General features: G+C 49.3%; 6 protein-coding genes and 7 non-coding genes across 13 annotated transcripts; 7 read left to right on the forward strand and 6 right to left on the reverse strand.

The window, feature by feature from the left end:
- Window positions 1-1,227: 1,227 nt before the first annotated feature.
- LOC142024490 (histone H3) lies at window positions 1,228-1,638 on the forward strand. Its single transcript, XM_075016547.1, has one exon. It carries the CDS (start codon window positions 1,228-1,230, stop codon window positions 1,636-1,638), a length of 411 nt encoding a protein of 136 aa, XP_074872648.1.
- A 1,173-nt stretch (window positions 1,639-2,811) lies between these two features.
- On the reverse strand, window positions 2,812-2,885 carry TRNAN-GUU (transfer RNA asparagine (anticodon GUU)). Its single transcript has one exon. It is a non-coding gene; the product is annotated as a tRNA-Asn (tRNA).
- A 589-nt stretch (window positions 2,886-3,474) lies between these two features.
- On the reverse strand, window positions 3,475-3,556 carry TRNAS-GCU (transfer RNA serine (anticodon GCU)). The gene has a single exon. It is a non-coding gene; the product is annotated as a tRNA-Ser (tRNA).
- A 112-nt stretch (window positions 3,557-3,668) lies between these two features.
- TRNAA-CGC (transfer RNA alanine (anticodon CGC)) lies at window positions 3,669-3,740 on the forward strand. The gene has a single exon. It is a non-coding gene; the product is annotated as a tRNA-Ala (tRNA).
- Window positions 3,741-5,501: 1,761 nt separating this feature from the next.
- On the forward strand, window positions 5,502-5,573 carry TRNAG-UCC (transfer RNA glycine (anticodon UCC)). Its single transcript has one exon. It is a non-coding gene; the product is annotated as a tRNA-Gly (tRNA).
- A 375-nt stretch (window positions 5,574-5,948) lies between these two features.
- On the forward strand, window positions 5,949-6,020 carry TRNAM-CAU (transfer RNA methionine (anticodon CAU)). The gene has a single exon. It is a non-coding gene; the product is annotated as a tRNA-Met (tRNA).
- A 2,108-nt stretch (window positions 6,021-8,128) lies between these two features.
- Window positions 8,129-24,910, forward strand: LOC142024290 (histone H4). Its single transcript, XM_075016150.1, has 2 exons — window positions 8,129-8,571; window positions 24,864-24,910. Exon 1 carries the CDS (start codon window positions 8,129-8,131, stop codon window positions 8,438-8,440), a length of 312 nt encoding a protein of 103 aa, XP_074872251.1. The 3' UTR covers window positions 8,441-8,571; window positions 24,864-24,910.
- LOC142024292 (histone H4) lies at window positions 10,070-10,381 on the reverse strand. Its single transcript, XM_075016152.1, has one exon. It carries the CDS (start codon window positions 10,379-10,381, stop codon window positions 10,070-10,072), a length of 312 nt encoding a protein of 103 aa, XP_074872253.1.
- On the forward strand, window positions 15,744-15,817 carry TRNAT-AGU (transfer RNA threonine (anticodon AGU)). Its single transcript has one exon. It is a non-coding gene; the product is annotated as a tRNA-Thr (tRNA).
- Window positions 16,295-16,366, reverse strand: TRNAE-CUC (transfer RNA glutamic acid (anticodon CUC)). Its single transcript has one exon. It is a non-coding gene; the product is annotated as a tRNA-Glu (tRNA).
- LOC142024285 (histone H3) lies at window positions 17,609-18,019 on the reverse strand. The gene has a single exon (XM_075016144.1). The coding sequence runs from the start codon at window positions 18,017-18,019 to the stop codon at window positions 17,609-17,611; it is 411 nt and encodes a 136-aa protein (XP_074872245.1).
- Window positions 20,184-20,783, reverse strand: LOC142024286 (histone H2A type 2-C-like). Its single transcript, XM_075016145.1, has one exon. It carries the CDS (start codon window positions 20,781-20,783, stop codon window positions 20,394-20,396), a length of 390 nt encoding a protein of 129 aa, XP_074872246.1. The 3' UTR covers window positions 20,184-20,393.
- Window positions 21,149-24,818, forward strand: LOC142024288 (histone H2B 8-like). The gene has a single exon (XM_075016148.1). The coding sequence runs from the start codon at window positions 21,173-21,175 to the stop codon at window positions 21,551-21,553; it is 381 nt and encodes a 126-aa protein (XP_074872249.1). The 5' UTR covers window positions 21,149-21,172; the 3' UTR covers window positions 21,554-24,818.
- Window positions 24,911-26,372: the final 1,462 nt, after the last annotated feature.

The raw sequence follows: 26,372 nt of genomic DNA on the forward strand, positions 1-26,372 counted from the left end.
AGGGTGAACAGGTTTATTAGGTGCTAGAGACGTGGGGTAGAATAGACGTATCAACCTAGAGAAACCAGCTGCCAGCACCATCCAGCCTGGGGAAGAGGAGTTGCCCTTGGGCCCCTGCCCCTTCCTTCCTCCCTCCTCCAGCCAGAGCCTGCCCTGCTCAATAGTCCAGTTTTAGTTCAAACCAGCCAGTCCCCTCCTTTGTCCTGTTTTCTGGGAAAGAAATGTCAACTGGTTGTCTGGGCCCCAAAAGCTATGGGGGCCTGTTGTGTGTGTGTGAGAAGTCATCACTCTGCAACTCCCATTACCGACTATACGCAGATGCTGTATCTAGGGAAACTGAGGCACGCAGGTGGGATTGCCAGCAGGCCAGTTGGAAACATGCAACATAACCCGTGGAATAGCATCCTCTCCTGTCACAGCGGTAAAGCACACTTATTCCTTTTAGAAGTAGGAAAGTTCACAAAACTAGGGCCGTGAGGTGCATTCAAAGAAGCGCACAAACCGGAGCCTGACCAAATGAGGTGAGGCTGGTGAGGCTTCTTTCTAGGAGCAGGAAGGGTCAGAGGGAAAACTGCCTCCCCCTGTTAGAAGACCAGTCGTGGCACACAGGGTATCTTTCATATTGAGCCTTTACTACCTTTGCATAGGCAGAAGAGAGACCAAAGCCCTTTGCAAAGCCGGGATCCGCGTGTACTGTGCACGATCCATTGAGCTCGTCCCATTGGCTCCGACACCCCGAATTTAGCGGCAGAAAGCAGGGACATGCCGGTTACAGCGGATCGCCAGGGAGCCTTTGCCTCTCTGGGGAGCAACTGGGGCAGGGCTGTGGGGTACAGGTTAGCCACACATGGTGGGTCGCAAAACCTCCATCAAGCGCGCGAAATTCAAATAATGGCCACCCGCAGCCAATCAGAGATCGGGCACCGCTACTTTCCCCTCCGGACCGTCCTGCTTGTAACGAGATGACAGGTTTCAAGTTCCAGCCAATCACTTTCCAGAATTATCCCCCCCTCCCCAAGCACTCAAACCCCACAACCCTCTTGCGCTCAAGAGGCGGAGACTGCTGTAGCCAATCAGTGAGAAGCCCGGGAAATTTAAACCCCCTCAACGGTAGCAGAGCTGGTACTAGCCAATGAGGAGCCAAGATCAGGCTATAAATTGTGAGTAGCCCGTCCAGGACGCTCGCTGTGCTTTTATCTGACTGGTGAGCAGGGTCTTACTGCGGGGATGGCTCGTACCAAGCAGACGGCTCGCAAGTCCACCGGTGGCAAAGCGCCCCGGAAGCAGCTAGCTACTAAGGCTGCCCGGAAAAGCGCCCCAGCTACTGGCGGGGTGAAGAAGCCCCATCGTTACCGCCCTGGCACTGTCGCCCTGCGGGAAATTCGCCGCTACCAGAAGTCTACAGAGCTGCTGATCCGTAAGCTGCCCTTCCAGCGCCTGGTGCGGGAGATCGCCCAGGACTTCAAGACCGACCTGCGCTTCCAGAGTTCAGCCGTCATGGCCCTCCAGGAGGCGAGCGAGGCCTATCTGGTGGGGCTCTTCGAGGACACCAACCTGTGCGCTATCCACGCTAAGCGCGTCACTATCATGCCCAAAGACATCCAGCTGGCTCGCCGCATCCGCGGGGAGAGGGCTTAGACCGCCCCTCTCCGAGCCCCGCCTGGCTCCCAACAACCACCCCAACGGCTCTTCTAAGAGCCACCACGTGTCCACGTAAAAGAGACGAAATTTACTGATTGGGTTCTGTTAAATAGACTTAATTGTTTTAAACAACCAGAGCAGAACAACTCGGTGTCTGATCTCACGTAAAAGATTAACTTTTCCAGGGCTAAGAATAGACTTACCCAGCTCCTCGTACCTTGTGGGCTAAAGTAACTCACTGAGATGGTTGCTCAAGGTGCTTGCACAGTGACCAGGGCTGTTCAGGCTTCCTTCTCGCCGCCAGTTTCTCAGCTCGTGCTCAGATCTCCAGAAAACTTAGGACTCACACGTGAAGGGGAAAAACTAAACGTAGTTGATTGCGAACTGGGTGTCCCATGAGTTCAGCGCTGGGAATAAATTTCTTGTTATTTGGTCTCTTGAGGCAGGTAGTCGTGGTGAAGCACGTTGGCTTCTACTAGAGGAGACAGAAATTCCCTCAAAAACAGGTTCTTTAAAGACCTTATTCACTGATGTCCCCGCTAGCTTCTGCTCTCTCTGGTTCAAAGGCTCAGTCTAGTATGAATTCTGTATATAGCAACTGAAAATCTGTTCTGGGATTTCCACTAGGGACAAAACATTTTCCTGAAAAGGGTCTCAGGGCGGTGAGCGTGTTAGGCTGTAGCTTCATTCACAAAACAAAACCAAAAACACTACAACTAAGCAGTCCTGTAGCGCCTGACAAACTATAACACATTAATTTATTTAGTAACGAACTTTGATGGGTAAAAACTCACTTTAGATTTTCAGTGGAGAAATATGAGCGAACTGAAATGGCCACACGATGGTGCTATGGCCTAGTTAATTCCTCCACAGAGACGCTGAAAACTAGCCCTTGAACAATGCGGCTGTGTATTATTCGAAGGCGGAGCCACTGCGAGGCTAAACTAACGTCTCCCGTATCGTATGGTGGTAAAATGGCTGACGAGAAAAAGTCACAAAGCATTTGGAGAGTCACGTCGTTGTGCAGTTCCGCGGTGGATCAACGATCTAACATCGTGTGGTTTACAGCTGAGTCAGAGTAACTGGCTAATGTTATCTGTAGGCGTTGCCTGTGAGATAACTCTTAATAAACGGGCTAATAAGTCAAAACCACACCTATTGATGGCCTAACGTCCCTGGGTGGGCTCGAACCACCAACCTTTCGGTTAACAGCCGAACGCGCTAACCGATTGCGCCACAGAGACAGCTGTTTGTTCGCTGTACGTGAAATTCCTTAGTTTCCTTTCTCCCTAGCTTTTAAATTTTCCTTCTTACCAAAGCTTCGGGCCACTTATCCCACCTGAAAAGAAGCAACGGGGTGAACGGGCTGGAGGAGCGCCACAGGAGCAGACCACCAGGGCGGGGTGAGATAACGAGGTGGCCGGTGAGCATACAAATGAGAGCGCTCCAGAAGTTGAGAGGACGAGGAACAGGGGCCGACTGCAGCGAGCGAGGAGCCTGTTTTGTCCGTCCGTCGAGAGAAATTAAAAGAAAACAGTGGGGAAAAGGGGGCCCTCCTGTGCGCAGCCCGGGCACGAGCGCAAGAAAAGGCAGAGGCGCGCTTCTCCCTGAGGCGTTCCAAACTCTTACAGCCGCTTTAGGGGCGCGAGAGAGCGGAAAGCCCCGGCGGCCCAGCTTCCCTGCTGCCACTCAAATACGAATTGCTGCACGGTTAAATTAGCTGTGTGATATGGAACGAACTGCACCTGGCCGGCGCCGGTTTGTTTGCACGGTGGTTTCTTCATCCCGCTGAAAGAAGTTCCTGTTTAAAAGGTAAAGGAGAGCAATGGAAACCGACGAGGATGGGATTCGAACCCACGCGTGCAGAGCACAATGGATTAGCAGTCCATCGCCTTAACCACTCGGCCACCTCGTCTGCTGTCAAAAGTGGTGGAAGCTGTAAACTCCAATACGGGTTGCTCTTCATGGAGGGCAAAACAGGTGTCTTCAATGCCACATATAGAGAGAGCGAAACTTCCTTTTTCCGTGGGGATGTAGCTCAGTGGTAGAGCGCATGCTTCGCATGTATGAGGTCCCTGGTTCAATCCCTGGCATCTCCAGCAACTTTTTGCCTTCTAGTCCAACGAGATACAGAAGGAAGCCCGAGGCCCCCATCACCACCACCGGTAGCCACTCCAGTAGCTCTGCGGCCCTGCTCTCCCCCCGCAATGGTACAGCCAGAGGGAAAAGCCATGAACCTAAGCCAGCGTTACAGCTTAAAATAAAGTAATTTCAGCTTTGATAAAGGAGGTCCACGATCCACTGAACTAATTCTTCCTGGGTGTGGGGTGGAAAATAGGGGCGTTGCTGAACCCAGCAGCAGGGGAAGAAAAGGACATCAAGTGTTTTCAACTCAGAACTCCTGCTGCAAAATGACAAGAAGTCCTGTGGCTCCTTATAGACCAACAGATATTTTGGAGCATCAGCTTTCGTGGGCAAAGACCCACTTTGTCAGATGCATGAGTCATGGTTACTCTTGTAGCTCCATTCCATTCTGTAGGCATATGCGCGCCGTGTGCGCAGTTGTGGGAGACCTCTCCCCACCTAGCAGTACCCATCAGACCAGCTCTGTAGCCCGCTGGCATGAGCCTGGTATGGCGGTGCATACATACAACAGCCGGCTCTCCCCCACTCAGCTCCTTCCAGCTGGAATTCTGACAGAGGGGAGGTGGGTGGGATTCAGAAGGGACCTGAGCAACACCTTCACTTTGTCTTTATGGAATACTGCACAAACCACTTTGCCCTACACCCAGAACAAGAGGGAGAGGAGGATCTCTGGTGGCACCGTCAGAACTGTGTCTCACATGTCCTTGCCCACCCTGCTGTTCCTTGCCAAACGATGATTGGAGGGGTCTGAGATGGAGTATCAGATATGTGCATGACACTATGTGTGCCAAAAGCCTCAGGCGGGCTCCTGCTGTCGTGGTATGGTGTTTGGAAAGGGACTCCATATGACGCCTTTCCATGAATGAGAGCCGTGGTCTGGTAGCATGTCCCAAGCCAGGTGGGAGTCCAGAACCACACCTCCGGCCTCTGTGGGCTGGATAGGTGTCCAGGTTGATTTGGGCTCCTTGAGGATTAGGCCCAGAGGCTGGAATGGGTCCCCGGTGAGGGCTATGTGGTTCCTGGCTTGCTCCTGGGACCAGGCCTGGATAAGCCAGATATGGAAACACCTGGACCCTGTGTTTGTGCGGGTGAGCTGCCACCATTGCTGTGCACTTTGTGAAGACTCTGGGGGCTGGGGAGCGGCCGAAGGGTTGGACCCTGTTAGTTCTTGTCTCCTGCTACAAAACAAAGCCAGGGCCAAGTGCTCCTTGGACCGTCACTGCAGAGAGCAGGAAGGGATCAAGCGAGGGGAGGGTCAGCTGTCGTACGTCAGCCTGCCATACCAGTGCCCTTCCTGTGGGCTCCACAGCCAACCTGAGGGTTGCTGCTGGGGGGGGGGATTTCCCCCTGTCATGCACATGCCTATCGGAACGGCCTAGAGCAATCACGGAGGACAGGTAGTCTGCCCTCAGCGACAGAGGCCTAGCCTGCCCCCTGGCCTTTGAAACCTCCCCACGCGGCCGCAACCTCCCCACGCAGTCTAGTCTGTCCCAGCGTCAAGCTGAACAGCAGCATCGTGGGAACCTGTGAAGATTTCTTCAGGTGCCACTGGGTATTTTTGTCATCTTGCAACACTTTCCTTATGTGCAGCAAAGGAGCCGGGCAGCGATGGCCTTCCGGGATCCCTAGCTGTGTCTCAAATACGAACTCTATGGGTACAGAGGCCACTGATTCGCAGATGCTCAAAAAAATTCAAAGCAAAAGACGGTACACAGGCGTTGGTGGTATAGTGGTTAGCATAGCTGCCTTCCAAGCAGTTGACCCGGGTTCGATTCCCGGCCAACGCAGCAACGTTTTTGTTAAAATGGAAAATCCACAGCCGCCTTCCACTTTTTATTAGCAGATTACGCATACAAAGCAGAGAAGCAAGGAACTAACAATGCTCCGGTAATTCTAGTGCGGAAGAGAAGCCGGGAGCAGTGGCGGAGTGTGACTAGTTTACAGCCAGATCAGGAAGCAATATGTATCTAAGAAAGACAAAGGGCCAACCTGTTGCCCTTCTCGCTGGTGCAGGCTGCAAGGGAGTGAACAGAAGAGTCGCATAAAGCAAGATCTGGAGAGTGACTGTGTGCCCCCTACCAGCTAAACCAGAATTTGCAACGCTTGTCGAGAGGAAGCCTCGTGAGTTCTTCAGGGAGATTGAGAAAAATGGGCAGTAGATGAGCAGAGTGGCGCAGCGGAAGCGTGCTGGGCCCATAACCCAGAGGTCGATGGATCGAAACCATCCTCTGCTAACCGGTGCTTTTCTTTTCTCCCCCGCACCACCAAAGTGGCCAGAACATTTTCCTCGCTTCAGTTCTACACCTTACAGACTAGCAGACATTCTGGAGCATAAGCTTTTATGGGCTCCAGCTTTCCGAATCTACTCCTGATTCTTGTCTGCCTGTTTCCTTCCATGTGCCCTGCCACTCAGGTTTAATTCTAGACGTGCCTCTGATTTCTGCTCAGACCACTCAGTTTTGACACAGAACCCATATTTTGGGTGCATAGTTTGATCAGTGCCCTGAACTGCTTTTTACCTTTCCTTTGCAGTTACGTACTGGTGTGTAGGGTAAACTGTGCACATGAGGTGACAGAAACATTTCATGGGACAGAAGCTTTGGAAAGAAAGACAAATATATATTTGGAAAATTCCACTAATTCTACTGAATCTTACTCCCCAGTGGTTGAATTGCACAGGAAGTTTGATCAAACCACTTGTTGCAAGTCTATTTTGCATAACACTTTGTACTGACCAACAGGTGGTATAAACAAGACTCTGAGGAAACAGCATACTGACAGTCACATTGCAAGGTAATGCAGACTTCTTAGGGCAATCTTTATATGTAGGGCTACCATATTTGACCTTTCAAAAAAGAGGGCACCCTTGACAGGGAGTGTATCTGTATCAGTATCTACCATCTCGCTTTGCAGGAATGTAGTAGATATACTATAACACACTAATACACTGTGAGTTGGTAGATACTGTTACAGATACACTCTCTCTCAGGGGTGTCCTCTTTTTTACATGGTAATCCTAATATACAACATGCAGTACTGGTGAAGTGTAGGGTTGTGTATCTTTCTATTTTGCCAATTGACTTTTAAAAACTGGATTTACCTCTGCTTTCGGGACACTGACCATTGTAATGCTCCCCTAGCATAAAAACATTCCAGGGAGATGAAAGTGTGGTAAATAATTTGCCAGGTAGGCAGTGGTAAGAACTGCGGCCCATCCAGCCTGTCTTACTGAAGCATTGAAAAGATTAATTAAAAAACATATTAACTGGTAACAGTGCAAGTGGATAACAAAGGTATGAGGGCAATATGGAAACCCCAGCCCCTCACAAACATACTTTGATATACCTCAAGAACTATGGTAAGCTCAGGGTAAACAAGAGGGACATGGGACTGGAACTCAATGAATCAAAAGCAGCGTATGGGACATTAAACCTCACTGGTGAGCAAAGCATTGCCAATGCTCATGATTTTGTCTTGGAGCCTCATGATGCTTATTGCTTCCTTCTAAAGGCTCAGAGGCCTGGGTCAGGGGGATGTGATAACTTCAGTGTTCTTTGTCCAAAAGAAGTAAGTTTCTAACCCTCATAACTGTGGAAAAAATTTCAAAGACTAAAACACCCCAAGGGCATCCCAAAGGCTCAGAAAATATGAGACGAACTTATCTCTTGTGTTTCCGCTACCTCATTATTCTAAAACCAATATCCAGATTGTTGGTGAGCCCAGATCACAACTTCTGAAAAACAAAACAAAGCAGCAGAAATATAACACTTTAAAGACTAACAAAACGATTTATCCCGTGATGAGCTTTCGTGGGACAGAAAGAATTGGGTCTTTCCCACGAAAGCTCATCGCGAAATAAATCATTTTGTTAAAGTGCTACATTTCTGCCGCTTTGTTCTGTTGGAATACAGACTAACGCGGCTACCTCTCTTACTATTCAACTTCTGCACAAGGTAGAGCTGGAAATACCGAATGAATTCCCATACAGAAAATAAAGTCTCTGCCTTCGATGCAGCGAAAAGACACCCCCTTGATTATAAAAAAAAAAATCATCTGCGCACACACAAAAGAACTCCAAGCGCCAAAATTAATTATTTTGAATTTAAATTTGAAGACTGGCTTCGGATTGGCTGCGATGAGAGTCGCCATGTCTCATTGGTGAAAGGGGGGAAGGAGCATGAGCGTCACCCGGAAAATCCGGAAACGGGGGTGGGCGGAGGGAGTGCCTGTAGGTTTACTTTTCAGTTTTCCCTCTGGTCCGATTACTGACTAGTTAAATTCTTGTTCGAGGACCGCCGTACATTTTTTTATTTGGTTTCGCCTGTTCGGTTTTTGCGCAAAAATGTCGGGTCGAGGAAAGGGGGGAAAGGGATTGGGAAAAGGAGGCGCTAAGCGGCACCGTAAGGTCCTGAGAGACAACATCCAGGGCATTACTAAGCCTGCGATTCGCCGTCTAGCTCGCCGTGGTGGAGTGAAGCGGATTTCGGGGCTGATCTACGAGGAGACTCGTGGGGTGCTGAAAGTGTTTCTGGAGAATGTGATCCGTGATGCAGTAACATATACCGAGCACGCCAAGAGGAAGACTGTGACTGCTATGGATGTAGTGTACGCCCTAAAACGCCAAGGGCGCACCTTGTACGGATTTGGGGGCTAAATCTTTCTCTTCGGAACAATCGGAGTTCTTAAAACACAAAGGCCCTTTTAAGGGCCACCTCCGTCTACACAGAAAGAGCTGGCTTTGCTGAGGCTATAAATGTGAAAAGCTGAAATGTGTTCACATTGCAGGTTAGTTGATAAATATTTCTCTACGCTGATTTAACCGGTTTGGAGTAGTATTAGTTAGGGAAGCTGTAGAGGGTAGTTTAGTAACCCCTGGTTGAACTGTTAGAGTCAAGCTCTCAAATTAATAAGCTGTTCAGTCTACCTTCCTGAACTAATATAACTGCGGGTTCTGCGGGAGCTTTTCTCCTTCACAAACCTCCCTATAACGTGATGGGTGAGGCATTGTAAAGGTGGAACAACTGCTCCTAAAATTCCTGTTTGAGTTTTCTCTGTAAAAGCTGGTAGTGCTAGTGACGCTAATGAGAAAACCTAGCGCTGAGCTGCCAAATTTGCAGCTAATCCACACTTTATTGTGTGAGAAACTTCCTGTTATCACTTTGAAAGACTTGGGTGCTACTTAGTAACCCTGTAACTTCCTTTTAGTCTGTAGGAGATTGCATTTCTGTGGATTGGCTAAATCTAATATTTGAGTAACTTAATGGTGACTGCGAATTGAAATGCCCAATATTAAGTAAAACAGCTTAATAGGTGGCCTGAAGAAGTGTGTCCGTCCTACAAAAGCTCACCTAATAAATTATTTTAGTCTTTAAAGTACTACTTGACTGCTATTTTGTTTTGATAGTATATAGACTAGCACAAATTTCTGTTAGTTTTCCCATCTGCTTTCTTCTGTAAATGCTTGATCTTGTGAATATGAAGACTTTAACAGTGTTCAAAAAACCTAGATATCATGCAGGTTAGGTCAATCCATGGTTATTAACCAAGACGGAGAGGAATGGTGTCCCTAGCCTGTGTTTGTTAGAAGCTGGAAATGGACATGCTTGGAACTCAGCTCTGTAAACGGCCTGTAAAATCTTGCTCTGGAGGCGGGACGTGACACTCCCATCACAGCAACCATCTTGTTCTCCATTTTTGTAACTTGCAGACATCATCTTAGTATCCGTGGTTTGTGACAAATAAAAGCACACACTAATATGCTTGGTGGGGAAAAGTAGCGAGTGAAGTGGCCCAGGGGAGTTGCCAGCATTGAACTGGTGGGCTCCAGATACCTGCTTCTAGGGAAGTGTATTTATTGCGGGGGGGGCTGCGAGTGTCTTCGTCTATAAAGTTCTGTATGCAGTAATGTGGTAACTGTAGAAACCTAACTACACGTGATCTTGAACTGCTATTGGACACCGCTGTATTCTTAAAGCACCCCGGGACTCCTCAGATTGCCTTGTCAAGTAAGTCAATAACATTCTAGTAAAAATTATTTAAAGTTTTAGAATGTTATGCTACTAATTTGATGTTTCCCTCTAAGACGGTAATATAGGTGCTAGTTTATACTTTTATATTTCAACAGTATTTAAAAATACTGTGATAATTTCACTACAAAATAACGTTTTTACTAAAACCTCTACATTAAATACTCAATTTTTAATCAGCAAAACCAGCTCTTTACGTAACAGTGGTTGGCCCTTAAAAGGGCCTTTGGGTTGAATAATTTCAGTCAGGGGAAGAGTTAGCCCCCGAATCCGTACAGGGTGCGCCCTTGCCGTTTTAGGGCATACACTACATCCATAGCGGTCACGGTTTTCCTCTTAGCGTGCTCAGTGTACGTCACTGCATCGCGGATGACGTTCTCCAGAAACACTTTAAGAACCCCGCGCGTCTCTTCATAGATCAGCCCTGAAATCCGTTTCACACCCCCGCGACGGGCTAAACGGCGGATTGCAGGTTTCGTAATACCCTGAATGTTGTCTCGTAAGACTTTACGGTGCCGCTTTGCCCCTCCTTTCCCCAGGCCCTTGCCCCCTTTGCCTCGTCCAGACATAACGAGAGGGAAACGCTAAACTACGACAGACTTTCACGCTTACCAGTTACAGAGCTTAACTAATCTGTGGTCGGACCAGAGGGAAGCCTATTACGGAAGTCAGGGCGTTCTCTCATTCCCGTCTGAGCCATGCGGGGTGACGTTAATCTCCGTCCACCAATCAGACACAGACCGCTCCAGCCAATACTTAGCGAGTCTTTAAGTTTAGAGCCGGCACTTACTCGTCAGCGTGAGGAGGCAAGAGCCGCAAAATTCCCGGGCAGGGTTTTTCAGGGGGCTGCTGTTTCTAGGTAATCCGCACCCCCCAATATGTCTAGCGGGAGAGCTGCCGCACCCCAGTTCCCAAGCGGCCTGCGCTGTGGGCATCCAGGATTTGGCTGTTAATTCAATGGTGCCTCTTCAAAAGAGAGACACCAAGGCTCTGTCAACACTACAAGCACCTGTCGACAGATTGAATCTATCTATCTATCTATATATACACGCACACACACACACAGAGCTTGCTCTGTGACAGATTGTCATGCCTCAAATTTTTGAGGATAATACTGTCAAGGCAAATACAGAGTTCTATTGAAACTCTATTGACAGAATGCTTTCAGTGTGTAGCTGCTCCCTATGTTGTGGCGTTAGAAGGCCCTTTCTGTTGACACAAGAGCCAAATGAACCTGTTCAGCCAAAATCTTTGTCCCTCTCCCAAAATCTCTAGTGCAGAAGTCTGCATGCAAACTGGGCTCTGGGTGTTCTATTAATTTGTTCTATTAATCAGTTTCTGGCTCTTTTTGCAGTGTGTAAACATACAGAATTCACTAATGTTCCGCTTTTGTAGGTAGTGAATTATCAGCAAACTGTAAAACACATATTTTAACAGCGAAATAATTGGGGGGGGAGGCATTAAGTTAGAAAACAGTTTAAAAAACTGTCAAGTATCAGAGGGGTAGCCATGTTAGTCTGGATCTGTGACAGCAACGAAGGGTCCTGTGGCACCTGATAGACTAACAGAAAAGTTTTGAGCATGAGCTTTCATGAGCACAGACTCACTTCATCAGATGCAGCATCTGATGAAGTGAGTCTGTGCTCATGAAAGCTCATGCTCAAAACTTTTCTGTTAGTCTATCAGGTGCCACAGGACCCTTTGTTGCTTTTAAAAAACTGGTGACACAAATGAACCCATTGCTACACCTGACGCAGTAGCAGTGTTAAACTATCACGTTACTTCTGATCACAGCATAACACACTCAATTTTCTGTGCAAGTGTGGGTGGCCTTTACAGCCCCTGTGTTAAATAACTGCGCTTTGCAAAATCAACCTCAGAATCTGTACAGGGTGCACCACTGGCATTTCAGGGCGCACACCACATCCAGGGCTGTCATTGTCTTCCTCTTGGCATGCTCAGTGTAAGTCACTGCATTGCCAACCACTTTCTCCAGAAACACCTTCTGTACCCCACATGTTTCTTCATAGATCACCCTGAAATCCACTTCACACCCCTGCAGAGGGCCAGGCGGTGAATCACAGGTTTTGTGGTACACTAAATGTTATCCCTGAGATCTTTGCTCTGCCTCTTAACACCACCTTTGCTTGGTCTGCCTTTACCTCATTTTTCGTGCCTTGACATAATTAACAGCATGAAACAAGTCAGCAATCTAAACAGCATATTGACTCTTCTGGCCAGAGTGAGAACCAAGAGGCTGAGCGCCACATTTCTGCCATCTCTTTTGCCCAGGTCTAGAGGGTGACATTTGCTTTCTCTCACCTGCCAGGCACCTAGCTCCTTTCCCTGGGCAATCATTAATCAGCAGTTAACCTCTCCTGCAAATAGACAACTTTCCTGCTGACTGTTTATCAGAAAATTGCCATACAAATAAGGTACTTTTGTATGGGGTAGGGCAAGAAAAAGCAATTGGAGGAATGTATTGCTCACTGACCTAGCTACCTGTAGGACCGGTCTTCTCACACAGGCCTTCTCATTTCCAATACAGCACTGTCTCCATATCGGAAGAAGTAGGTCTGCTCCCACCAAAGCACATCTTCTAATAAGTTATTTTGTTAGTCTTTAAAATACTTCATGACTGCTTTTTTGTTTTGTTAGGTTACAGACTAACTCCCTTACTGTTCACACTGGAGGGTTACCCCTCAAAGGGTTGTGAACTTTCAGCCTCCTACCCAAGCCCTGATTTGTCTCTAGCATTTATAACAGTGCTGAGTCTCTCCTGGGCAGCCACACAAATACTCAGCTTTCCGCAAATGCTGCTGGTTGGCTTGGCTCTGGTTCTATGGTGTGCAGATGATTGCATCTGTGGCCATTGGTTCACATATGGCTAGCCTTCAGGAGAAAAAAAAATCTTTCCAAGTCAGGTCGGGGGGAATGAGGCATCCATCAGGACAGACTTCAAGTGGTCAGAGAGCTGATGGCATCTTTTATTCCACATCTTTTGTACCACATGTGCCAGCCCTTCATGTCAGCAGCCCTCACAGACAGAAGCAGATGGATTTGGCAAGATCCTTGGTGATACATTCCCCTGGGTTTCAGAAATCTCCCTCTACTGAGTGGCATTCGGCCATTGAGAGGTAAGGAGAGCCACTTATTAGACTGCCAAGCAGAGGAAGCTAAATGCCTCGGTCACAGCCAGAGGCTCTGGCTCCTGAGTGGAGCATCCCAGAAATGTGAAAAGGCAGGGCCAACTTGAGAGGGCAGAGGACAGGTACCAGGACAAGTCCCCCACCTGTGTCACAGGCACTGGGTCTGGTGTAGTCCCCCTCTTCCACCACAGGCTCTGTCTCCTCCCCTGCTCTGCTCCCACCCTGCATCTTTGCCCCCTCCTTGACCGGGGATTAACTGGAGCAAGGCGTGGTTGTAGACGGCAGCAGCAACAGGAGTAGCATCCCTTTGGCCTCTCCTTTCCCCCCACCAGTACTCCCTGCTGTACTCACCACATGGTGCAAGCAGCAGCCTGCTCCACTCACCACACCCTCCCAGCCTGCGGAGCCCCACTTTTCCGTGGGCCACTGGCAGCAGAGATGGCTTCCTGTGCCCCAGAGAAGTGGGAATCAGAGAGCTGGGACGCCATGGAGTGGCAGAGCAGTGGCTGTTCACACCATGTGGTGAGTGCAGGGGAAGTGCGGTGAGAGGAGACGACCCCCTACTTCTGCTGCCGCCTGCACCCTGCCCGAGGTAATCTGCCCCCTCCCATCCATAGGATGACTGGGTGGCTGCCATGGGGCCCCCAAAAGTGCAGGGCCTGGGGCACCTGCCCCACTTTGTGCTATTAGACAGCTGAGCATGTTGGAAGGCAGAGATCCTCAAGGTGTGGGCATTTAAGAACCAAGAGGCTGAGAGGCTCCAGCATTGTGACACAGCAGGCAACACTGAAGGGTTAGGGTCCCCTTGGCTGTTAATCACTATGCAGTCATCTGATAACATCGCTTGCTCCTGGCTTTGTGACGTCAAAATGATGTTTTGTGAACAATCAAAATGGAGTCCAAGGCCTGTGACCCACACCTCCATGTTGCTGAGGGGGCTGGCCTGTTCCAGCTAGAACAGGATCAAACCAGTTTTTCCCGCCAGAGAACCTTCCGAGGGTTCCACCTCCTCAGAGGTTTTCCCGCCAAAGGCTGTATAAAAGGCTGAGCGCAGCTGCAGTCACTGGAGGGCCACTTGTGTGCCAGGCTGTGTCAGGTCTGGTTTTACCGGCTGCCACTGGCTCCCAGTGGGGACAGCGCGCGTGTGGCTGCGTCTTCAGGCTGCTTCTGCAAATGCTCCAGACTCCACTTACCTCCTGCATATGTCCCATCCCTTCTGTATCCTGGTGGCAGGGCCGTCCTGAGTGGGGGGACAGGGCTGCAGCTTCCGCTGACTGCCACCTGAGCTAGATCAGGGGCACCCAGCAGGGGGAGTGAATATTTTAGGAGAGGTCCAGGGTGATTCCCCCCTGCTCCCCAGCAGCCAGCGTGGCACAGGCAGCGCCATAGCAGCTGAAGAAATCATACAACACTAGAACTGGAAGAGACCTCGAGAGGTCATCGAGTGCAGTCCCTGCCCTATAGCCCCTGAGAATACCACAGCGCCACCAGCTGGATTCAAGTGGTATAGGCAAGCAAGAAAAGTGCCCTGAATACTAGACTCGTCTGTTGGGCTTCTCTTACTACAGAGAAAGGAGGAGTCCTCAGCATGATGAGTCTTGCAATTTTACAAAAAAACAAAAAAAAAGTACAAATTCCAATGCCACCTTAGCCTGTGTTCTGTGCACACAGCCATGGCGCAGGGTGGAACATGTGTGTCTCTTGGAAATTTTACAGCATTTACTTCACACATTGGGGCAACTTAATGAGAACAAAGAAGCGGTTAATCTAAACTGCCTGGACAGCTATTCAGATTCAACAAAACGAGCCAAAGACATGATTCCGAGGGAGAACTGTCTGGGGACGAGGGAAAGAAGGAAGAGTAATTAGAAAGAGTTCAATACTTCAGTCAGTTCCACGTCACTCTTGGGAGACAGCCGCTCACTTCTGGGGTTGCCCAGGGGTTGGGGAGGAGGGAGCTTCTAATTGATGGGATGAAAATTGGTGCCTGATGCAAAAAGTTTGCTCACCCCTGCCCTAGATACTCCTTCCTGTTCAGGCTTTTGGCAACTTTTCCCAATCTGCTGCCAAAATGCGGGCACATGGAGTGTCATCTGACAATAAATCTGCCCAGCAACTGGAGTATGTATAGGAGAGCATCTGTCACTGACAGTGCTCTGTGTGTTTGGATGCTGTGCTAGAAGGTCTTCCCAGTGGGGCACAGAGACCCCGACTCACGTCGGGGTGGGTATGCGGATGGTTTCCAAGCAACTGTGGAGTCACCATCTGAAGGTGCCCAAGATTGTTCAAAATGCAGACATACAGCTGTCAGTGTTCAGGCCTTGACTTCCTCCCTAGGCCCCAGTTGCTCTAACACTGGCCCTAGTGTCTCAGCCGACCTTAGGGTGTAAGCTGTTTGAGAACTGCTGGGTTAGCAAAGAGTGCATCATGAAGTCAGTGCTCAAAGGACAAGCCTGGTGGCATTAAAAGGTAGCATAGCTGCACCCCATTTCGGAATCAAGTTATTGAGATCAAACAGAGCAGTCTTCATGCACAGCAAATGCCAGGTGGGGCTTTCCCCAGCATTGTTTACCAGTGGGCTAAACATGGGTGGACTTACAAGCACTTTTTCTTAAATAGGTGACTGCAGGAGGTGGGGTAGAAATCCTTAGGTGCATTGCACAAGCAGCTGTCCCCGATAATGAATCTCTCGCTCGCTCATACATTTACGTGGTCGATGACATCAATACGGAAGTAGCTGGCATTCGTTTTAAAGAAAATCCTGGAGATATTTGCGCGAGCCGGCGCCGTGGCTTAGTTGGTTAAAGCGCCTGTCTAGTAAACAGGAGATCCTGGGTTCGAATCCCAGCGGTGCCTTTTCATGCACACAGTTCCAACCAGCTGTCGCTTATAGCCGCCTTCTCAGGGCTTCCCTCCCGCTTTTGTGGTGACTCGCCCCTTGCAATCCTGCTGGCCGCTCGCCAGGAACACGCCAAAGTTTATTGCAATAACAGCCAGGCTGGAGCATGAGGCGCTGTCTGTTTGCAGCTCGGGGCCTAATCTCGGGGACCCCATTTGCTTTTCTCAGAACACGGCCAAAAAATCTCCCCGCCTCTGTGGCCAGTCAACCCCCAGCGCTCCCCAGTTAGCTGCCCGCGTCTTGCAGGAAGGCGATCAAATGTATGCACAGACGCGCGGTTTTACCAGTCTGCTCCTGCAAAGATGCATCTGACGAAGCGGGTCTTTGCCTAGGAGAGCCTATGCTCCAAAATAACTGTTGGTCTATAAGGTGCCACAGGATTTCTTGTTGCTTTGACTCTGTAAAGTTAGAGGATGGCTTAGGAAAAAAGTACCTTCCCTGACCGGGAATCGAACCCGGGCCGCGGCGGTGAGAGCGCCGAATCCTAACCACTAGACCACCAGGGAGAATGTAGCGGTGGTTTCCAGGAGTTTGTGTAAAATATCAATAACTCAACGTGCCTCATTTACTCTCATTACTTTATTTGTTAATCACACCCACGATACCCTCCCTCCCCCTCCCATCTCAGCTGCCCAAACCCATCCGTCCCAGCCCGGCTTTGGCGCTTCTCACTCGAATATCTTTTAACCGGCTGTAAATTGATCTGGAGAGCTCAGATAATGAGCAGAGAAAACCCCGAAAAATCAGAGCGTTCCAGACCCTTAAGATTCGCTACATCGTCCTCCCTGCTGGTCGGTTCGTGGGAGCTAAACACACTCGGCGGAGCACCTCCATTCCTTCTCCCGTGCAGTCAGAGGACGAGAGGTCCGATATTTCCAGGGTGTTTGCTGAGGGGGGTGGGAATTTAATTTGTTTAGGGGCTTCTGTACAAACTTTGAGGGTGTTTGAGAGAAGGGCACCTGCATGGGAAAGCGGACCTGAGGTCTGACTTCAGTTGCTTCTCTTCAGAGCTTTCACAGATCCCAGTCCTTTTCATAACAACCCAGTCAGGGGAACACTGAACAAATGGTTTTAAAAAAAAAAATCTCCACACAGAATGCAAGCCGCAGCACGGAGGCTGAATCCTGCTCCCAATTGCTGATCATTCACCAAACCGTTGGACCCCAGGTAGGAAGCAACAACAACAAAAAATTCGAACTTATTATAGTGTCTGGAGTTTTTTAATTAGTTTCTTCACAACAGCCCCTTCTCGCCTGCACGCTGGGACCCCTCCCGCTTTCACATTTTAGTCTCTTGGAAACTGTATGTCACTCGGGCCAGTTTTACAATTAAAATATGTGATTAAACTCCCTCTGTTGCACCGAAGCTGTTTTAGGGATTGCGGGTCCTATGTCGTGCGAAGTTGGATTTAAACTAAACCAAATTTATCTAGAAAGGCAGGTGTGTGCTGACGGAGCTTCTAGTTATATTTGGACAACAGCGAGTGTCACTGAACGGTTTTACATTGAGTTCTTCCCCTCCTGTCTAAAGCGACCTTAATTTTCACCTTGTAAATAACTAACATTTAGCTTAGTGTTAATTATAGAGTAAGCTTCCCGTGAGCAAGGACAGCGAAAAGCAAGTTACTAAACCTCACTCAAGAGAGCCAGATCAGTGAATCTCATCTCTTTAGCGTGGACACGTGGTGGCTCTTAGAAGAGCCGTTGGGGTGGTTGTTGGGAGCCAGGGGGGGCTCGGAGAGGGGCGGTCTAAGCCCTCTCCCCGCGGATGCGGCGAGCCAGCTGGATGTCTTTGGGCATGATAGTGACGCGCTTAGCGTGGATAGCGCACAGGTTGGTGTCCTCGAAGAGCCCCACCAGATAGGCCTCGCTCGCCTCCTGGAGGGCCATGACGGCTGAACTCTGGAAGCGCAGATCGGTCTTGAAGTCCTGGGCGATCTCCCGCACCAGGCGCTGGAAGGGCAGCTTACGGATCAGCAGCTCTGTAGACTTCTGGTAGCGGCGAATTTCCCGCAGGGCGACAGTGCCAGGGCGGTAACGATGGGGCTTCTTCACCCCGCCAGTAGCTGGGGCGCTTTTCCGGGCAGCCTTAGTAGCGAGCTGCTTCCGGGGCGCTTTGCCACCGGTGGACTTGCGAGCCGTCTGCTTGGTACGAGCCATCTGCACTGCAAGCTACAAGGAGCACCCACTGAAGCCCACAGTATAGTTAGCGTTCGGCTGTTACTGCGCCCAATTTATAGCCGGACCCAAGCTCCTCATTGGCTGGCATCTGCAATGCGACCGTTGAGAGGGTTTAAATTTCCCGGGCAGCCCAGGGATTGGGCAGGAAAAACTCGCTCTTCTGGTTTCACTTCCTACGGTGAAGGGCTGGGCACCACGTGCGCGCTCGGGAAGGGGCTCTCGGTAGTGCACCATTTGTTCCAGGGGATACAGGGAGCACTTGGGGAGTGGGCTCCGTGCCTGGAGTAGACAGATAGGACGCGAGGGGTGCTCAGTCCTTTGAGGGTTAAGGGGATTCTGGGAGTAGGGTCGCTGCCTGGTAGAAGGAGGACGTTGGGGGGAGCTCAATATCTTGGGGGTATAGAAGGGGTGCTGGGGTGTGTGCTTAGTGCCTCCAGAGACAGAGGCGGAACGAGGGGGTGCCCATTGTTGAGGAGGGGGGAAATGGAGCACTAAGTAGCTGTTCAATGCTCGCAGGGATAGAAAACGGGCGAGTTCAGAGTGGAGGGAGGGGGGCACTAGCGGGAGGAAGTATGCGAAAGGCCGGTAGGAACAGACGGGAGACTGGGGAGTGGGGGATACTCGGTAATGTTTCCTGTCTGTAAGCTGAGTGCCTGGGCAGCCCCCCCAGGAGAGATTCAAATGCCACCCCGCTGATTAGCCTGAGTTTGTAGCGGTGCTGTACACCCGCATGTGCCTTGGTGCGCGGAACGGTGCTCAGTGCTGAAGGAGGGAAGAGGGAGCACTGGGAGAGGGCAGGTTCAGTGCTTGGGGGAATAGAAGAAAACAGAGGCACTCAGTGCTGGGGGGTGTCGAAGGGAACTGGAAAATGGCTCAGTGCCAAGGGGGTGGAAAGGAAGCACGCGGGGCTAGCTCAGTGCTGACGGCGCACGGGCTGAGGGCTCAGTGTTTGTGCAGAGAGAAGGGATTGAGGGGCTGGATCAGTGCTGGGGGAAGGGCAGAGGCTGCGTGAGGCAGGCGCAGTACTGGGGGACGGAGATCGGAGGTGCTCAGTACAGAAAGAGGAAACGGGGTATCGGAAGCTGAGCTCAGCGCTGAAGGGGGGGGATAGAAGGGGCACTTGGCTGTGGGCTCTGCAGGAGCTGCGAGCCAACCCCCTGGGCCGCTCAATGGCTGCGGGGATAGCCGGTAAGCGGAGGAAGAGCTCGGTGCGGGCGGGAGAATGGGTGGTGCGGAGAGGGAAACGTGCCTCAGCTCTAAGCATTCTGGGCTCCCGCAGTGGCGGGTTTTCAGCCGCTGCCGGAGCCGTTGGAGAATTTGAATTTCACAGGCTGCGCAGGGATTGGTCAGAGGCACAATTCTCCGTTGCTCGGGGCGTTCAACGACCCTGGGCGGCGGGACGTGGCGTTCTCCGCGCCTCCTTCGCTGATTGGCTGACTCGGCCGCGCGCAGCCGTTTGAACGGTTTGAATTTGCCGGGCGGGGATGGATTGGCCGCAGATGAGTTCCCCGCGCCACATTCATATCGCCTCCCTCCCCGGCCGCTCCATGAAATTCCTCTCCGCGGCTCCCTCCGGCCCCTCAGTGGCTGGACCGTCACGGGAGAGCGGAGGCAGCCAAACCTCATAGCCGCCTTCAAAGTGCTGCTATTGCTTCTGTGTTGGGGTCACTACATCGCGCGGGCGCGCCGCACGCGCCTCTCTCCTGCTTTCGTGGCTACGCCAGGAAAGGGGTCGAGAAGCGGTTATTGATTTTGAACTAACAAACCGCCCTGGGCAGGGTCTGCTCATTAACCAGACATCCCCGCGGCCCTGAAGCCCGCACGGCCCCGAGCAGCAAATCTCTTGGGCCCTGGGCTCCTTGGGCAGCTCGAGCTGTGACCGCACTCCCAGGTGCGGGAGCAAACATGCCGTTATTCCACCCTCTCTGAAACGGGAAGAGGAGATGCTTAGAGGGACTTAGTCTGACCTAGCATAGCAATTGTTAGCCCTGATGCAGCCTAGCACAGTAAGGACAAGGGAAAACAAGCCCCACTGCAGGACAAACTTTCCTCTTTATTACCTCCCTTACAAACATCTCCCGGCAGGGGACTCAGCCGTTCCCTTAACAGAAGTGCCGTTTCCGACTCCTTGGGAAGGTATAAAGTCTTTGTACAAAACGGACCGTTTTTCATTTATGTACCACCTGTTTTCCCGATAGAGCAACCCGAGTTTTGCAGTGAACTGCATCGTATTAACCTCACTCCACAATGAGAACAACTCTCTGCTTGATAGTGTGAGTGGCTCTGAAAAGAGCCTTTGGGTTTTAGATGGTTCGAGTAGCAGAAGAGTCTGTCCTGCAGGCGAGGAACAGCCTCACTTGCCCTTGGCTTTGTGGCTTTCAGTCTTCTTGGGCAGCAGCACAGCCTGGATGTTGGGCAGGACACCACCCTGAGCGATAGTCACTTTGCCCAGCAATTTATTCAACTCTTCGTCGTTACGGATGGCCAACTGGAGGTGGCGCGGGATGATGCGAGTTTTCTTATTATCGCGCGCAGCGTTCCCTGCCAGCTCCAGAATTTCAGCGGTGAGATACTCCAGCACTGCCGCCATGTAAACGGGAGCGCCGGCTCCCACTCGCTCCGCGTAGTTCCCCTTGCGCAGCAGCCGATGCACACGACCCACAGGGAACTGCAGCCCAGCGCGAGAAGAGCGAGACTTGGCTTTAGCTCTAGCTTTACCACCCTGTTTTCCACGGCCAGACATTGCAAAGCAGTTATCGCCCTGTGTCCTCTGCTAAAACAAAACGAAAATGTTATAAACCTGCCTCTGCTTCGCCCCTTATGTTTTCGTAAGGATCAGAACGGAGGATGGTGATTGGACAGCCAAAGAACGCCTGCGAAGACCCAATAAAAAACCGACTTCTCGATCTGACCAATCGAGAAGAAGATGATGAAGTTATCCAATAAGATTGAGAGTTAGGCAGCCCTTACTTGTCTTTGCAACAAAGCTCACGTTTAGCATCCAATAGGAAACTAGAAAGTACGATACCCTTATTTGCATAGAAGCCCTATAAATAGAGGGTTCTGCAGCATTTCGTCATTCAAGTTTTTTTTGGCTAGGTGTTTGCGTGCAAGGGGTATTTTACAGTCAATATGCCTGATCCAGCTAAATCTGCTCCTGCTCCTAAAAAGGGCTCTAAGAAAGCGGTGACTAAGACCCAGAAGAAGGGGGATAAGAAGCGCCGCAAGACGAGGAAGGAGAGTTACTCCATCTACGTCTACAAAGTGCTGAAACAGGTTCACCCCGATACCGGCATCTCTTCTAAAGCCATGGGCATTATGAACTCCTTCGTCAACGATATTTTCGAGCGCATCGCTGGGGAAGCGTCTCGCCTGGCGCATTACAACAAGCGCTCGACCATCACTTCTCGGGAGATCCAGACCGCCGTGCGCCTGCTGTTGCCTGGGGAGCTGGCTAAGCACGCCGTGTCTGAGGGTACTAAGGCCGTCACCAAGTACACCAGCTCCAAGTAACTCTTCTTTAAAAACTGACCACAACGGCTCTTTTAAGAGCCACCCAATTGACCCATAAAAGATCTGTAGTCACTTCAGCGTCTAGCTCATCGGTTTATGCAGAAGTTTATTACGCTAATTTAGCTAACACCTTCGTAAATCGTCAAGGTAGCTGATATCCAATCTTCAATGCACTTGTACGCTTGAGCTAGTGTTCAAAGCTGTTTAGTTCTATTGTCTAATTGTAATAGACTAGTGTTTTCCTGATCTGAAGAGCTTTAAAAGCGGGAAAAAATCTCAGATATAAAACTTGCAGTAGATGTGGAGTATTTTGTTTAGAGGATCAAGGTAAGTGAGGTTATAGAATATTTTGGCTTTCTACAATCCAGGCGGTTTCTTTTAATGTATTTAAGAACATTTTAATAAAACTATATATTTCAAATATTAGGTTTCTTTAGGTATTCAGCAATTAGCATGGGGACAGTATGAATTTCTTTCCAAAACATCAGTTGACATGAAATCTAAAATTTCTACTCTGAGGCAGGTTACTCATGTCTCGGGGTGGGAGGAATTGCAAGGAAATGACGCGAAAACGTTTCAAAGAGCAGAGGATGTCTGAAAAACGGCAATTATAAGCATGTAGATGGGAGCTCTTCAGTATTCAAAAAACGAATGAATGTCAATGTAAACAATCTAGTTACTGGGCGAAACAATTCTTAATTCGTTCTAACTACTTCAGTTCAAAAATGTTCAATGTTTTACACCACGTTCAACTGTTTATTTTAATAACGGCTAGTTTTATTATTGAACAGTAGGGAAAATGTTTGTTCGCACTCACCCTTTGTGCGCATGTTCCAAGGATCAATACTGGCGCTAAAAGGCGACTTTTTCAATTAGAGATGAAAATTTGGGTAATGATTGGCCAAAGGTCTCTGTGCGGTGTGTCATTGGTGGAAGAAAGAATACGTCAACGAGGCGTTGGGGGGGGCGGAAGAGGTAGGATGTGGTTGGCTGTCTTCTATGTTCTCCCTCTGGTCGAACCCTAGCCAAGCTAAATCCGGTCGACAACCTTGTCTTTCTCTGCAATTCTGCTACTTACATTGACTTTTGTGTAGAGACTTTAGTGGTTTTTTTTTTTAAAAAAAAAAAAACAAAAAACAACCCACTTTTTTTTGTCCTCATTTCTGAGCTACCCGGTCCTGTAAAGCAGTTCTCGTGGTCTTGTTTCTAGCAGCAAATAGAAAACTGTTCAAGAGAGCAAATCCCATCTCTGACTCTCTTCAGACCACTAGTAGTTCCCTTATTTTGTAAGGAACCGATTCTTATTGGCAAGCTCCAAACTCCAGAGATGATAAAAAAAAATAACTGCAGTAATGATTTTTTTTAAAGCTAATTTTGTTCAAAAGAGTCTGAAGGTCTGGATTTGATCTGTTGCTTGCCCATTGACTGCCTACCCAATTGCATCCTTAGACTAGATTTTCTGGTACTGGAAAGGTAAGGCCGGGTTCCTTTGCTTTCCTGATAAAATAGAAACTGTTGAATATTTGCATACATTCTGATTTTCCAGGAAATTGTATCCTGACATTTCTCACTGCAATGGTTAGCACTGGTCTTTCAGATGCTTGATTCTGTTGCTCAGTTACTGTATGGATCATCCTGTCTGGCTGTATGCAGTTTTAATCCATTATTTCACATTGAGTAACACTGAAGGGCCTCAGCTAGAGTGCTGTCTGCTCTACAGGCATGCCGTAAATGGCAGGCTCTTAGGCAGAATTATGCTATTATGTCTACATGGCCAAGTTATCTTGAAATAACTGCTGTTATTTCAAAATAATTCTGGCAATGTCTAAATGATGTACATGCAGTTTTGAAATAAATTCAAAATAATGAATGCATAACCCCCACCCCACTCCCACAAACTGTGCCAGGTGGAAGCTTGTGTGAAATAGGGGCAGGCTAGAACTTAGTAACATGGCATGCAAGTCTCTGGTGTGAAAGGCAGGGGCTGAGGGTTCCCCCAGTACAATAGCGGGGGTTGTGGCTGCAGAGGGTCTTTCCATTGTAAAGAGAACAGAATTATGGGCTGACCTGGTTGCAGCAACCCTGGATAGAAGTGTATCTTTCTATAGAAAATTTGTATTACCCTGTATCTTTGAATAAGAGGTTTGTACTACACTGTTCTTTATATTTGTTATTTCATATTCAGGCACTTTGTATCTGACTCCATGTTGTATTGAAGACTCCATTTTGAGGGATATAATATGCTGTATTAGCCTGTAAACCTTGCTCTGCCTCTTTGAGGGTGAATGTGTGTGAAGTGTAATGAGCTACCTGTAGAGGAAGATGAAGTCCCATCTGAAGGTGGTGGTACGTAGGAACCTGGGGCCATGGCAGACGATCAATCCCATCTGCCATTCACTAGCGACTCAGGGTGCCTCAGGGAGTGGGACAGAACCAGAACTATGGACTAGAACATATAAAAGATGTGTCAAGTATCAGAGGGGTAGCCGCGTTAGTCTGGATCAAAAGCAACGAGGGGTTCTGTGGCACCTAATAGAGTAACAGAAATGTATGAGCATAAGCTTTTGTGGGCAGAGACCCACTTTGTCAGATGCAGGTCACACCCACGAAAGCTTATGCTCATACATTTCTGTTAGTCTGTAAGGTGCCACAGGACCCCTCATTGCTTTTATAAAAGATGTGCGTAGCACTACAGAGTTGGGTTCTTTTTGTCTTGTTGACACTGGCACATTGATCCAGATCAAGCAACCTGGCTCCATACTCACACCTAATCCATCTGTATTAAAGTGTGCAACTTTTGGTAACTATCGGCAACCACAAGACATTGGGGGTTGGTGGATATGCTTGTGAGTAAATGGAGTATATTATAGCATTTAATATGATGGTGCTGTATTCTGTTGGGGGGGAAAAACTGCTTTAAGGGTTAAGAGAATTTTTCACACCAACCAGGCCTCACTCTGTAACAGAAGCTAGAGGGTCAACTGCACTTCATTGGAACCCCTATCTTGTTACCTGGAGATGGTTTATCTTGTAGGCTCCTCTGTCTGGGTTATCATGTACCTTTGTAGTGTAAACTAACCTCAAGCACAGCTAGTGCTTACAGAAACATCTCAGGGTAATTCTGCTGAGACTTTCATATGTTAAAGAAAACAGTTAACGACTAAGCTGTTTGCATTTTAAACAAACTGTATAAAAGGCCCTTGAAGCTGTTTTTCAGGGCTCTCGCTTCTTTGTAAGCGGGCAGCTTGCACGCATGCATAATAAAGGTTCCTTTTAGATCTAACTCTTGTCTTACTGCTTTGACCTCCAGCCTCAGACCACTGGGGGGACACTGTACCCCAGGGGCTTGGGATCCCCAACAGATTGACGTCATGAACAGGCTGGCTTGGAACTCTGGCTGGAGAGGCTGACGGGGAATGGGACCGGGCCACAGTGCACATCTGAAGGGTAAGGGATCCATTTAAAATCCCCAGGTCTGCCTCCCTGTTCTCCTCACCGGCTGGCGGTAAGAGTCATCTTTTGTTCCTAAATTTTCTCAGGGAGGTTTGAGAGCGGTTTAAAACGTTGGGTGTGGCCGAATAAGGGTTGGGGTGTTGCTGACTGATTGGTGGCGAGTCCAAGCGCATGGTTTTGAGTGAGTGAAGTCCGGAATGGGACCGCAGCTGCACTGGTGCTGTCACTGCTACTGAACAGCCGCCGAAAGCAAAGGCGGTTTCCCTCCCCGGCGTGTAAGAGGCTAACCTGGGAAGTAGGCCCCTTGCAGCCATACACCCAAACCAGCGTGAGTGAAAGCTGGACTCCCACACTATCCTTGGATAGGATAGTGTTGCTGGACGCTTGTGCTGCCTTTGGATAGCGTAACACCACTGGGCTCCTGTGCTGTCCTAAGATAGGATAGTGCAAACATGGGTGGGAGAGCTCCCTCGAGTATGTCTCCGACTGAGGGGAAAGGCGCCTCACAGCCTGGGACTCCCTTGTCTCAGATGATAAAAATTTACAGTCAGCTCGGGAAATTACCATCAGGTTTGAAACTTAGGAGACTGAAGAAATTGATGGACATTTGGAATGGCTGTACTTATGGGAATCCCCAGAACCAGTGGCCACTAAGGGCAGTTTTCATTTGGAAAAGCTTGCCTACCTTAGAGGTTTCCTGGAGCAAACACATCCTAACCAGATGGAATATTGGTACCTCTGGGAGGACGTGGCAGAAAAGAAAAAGAACCAAAGCATAATGGCTAGCCAAAAAGACTCTATTGAAAAGCTGCAGCAACAATTGGCTATTCTAAAGAAACAGCCTGATTCCACAGAATTGCTGTCTGCACCCCCACTTTACCCAGCAATGGCACAATTATATCCTCAGTTGCCTGAGAACAGGGCTACCCCTGACCCGCCGGAGGACCTTCTGGACCAGTGGACAGGCTGGCTACCACCACCCCAGCCATCCACACCTCAACCACCTCTGCTACCTCAGGCTGCTTCTTCACAAACGACTCAGGCACCACCTACCCAATCAGCACAGGCCCCATCTCTACACCAGGCAAAAGCACCTTTCACACCCCCCCTTAACTGGATCATCCTGATATGATTTTTGTACCCATTAAGCCCCTTAAGTCGCATACTGTTCAGGAGTTGATTGATAGCTTTGATCCTGATTTGCTAAACAAGGGTTGGAAGTCAGCCCAGATTAATGCTGACACAAACTTTGCTATAATTATGAAGGATCACACCCAGGGTGGGACCCTATTTGAAATTTTCTTTGAGCGATGCTACTTCCCGACTCTGTTTAAGAGCTCACAAAGGTTGCCACCAGCCACCAATA

This window comes from Carettochelys insculpta, chromosome 22 (assembly GCF_033958435.1).
Source record: "Carettochelys insculpta isolate YL-2023 chromosome 22, ASM3395843v1, whole genome shotgun sequence".
NCBI lineage: Eukaryota > Metazoa > Chordata > Testudines > Carettochelyidae > Carettochelys > Carettochelys insculpta.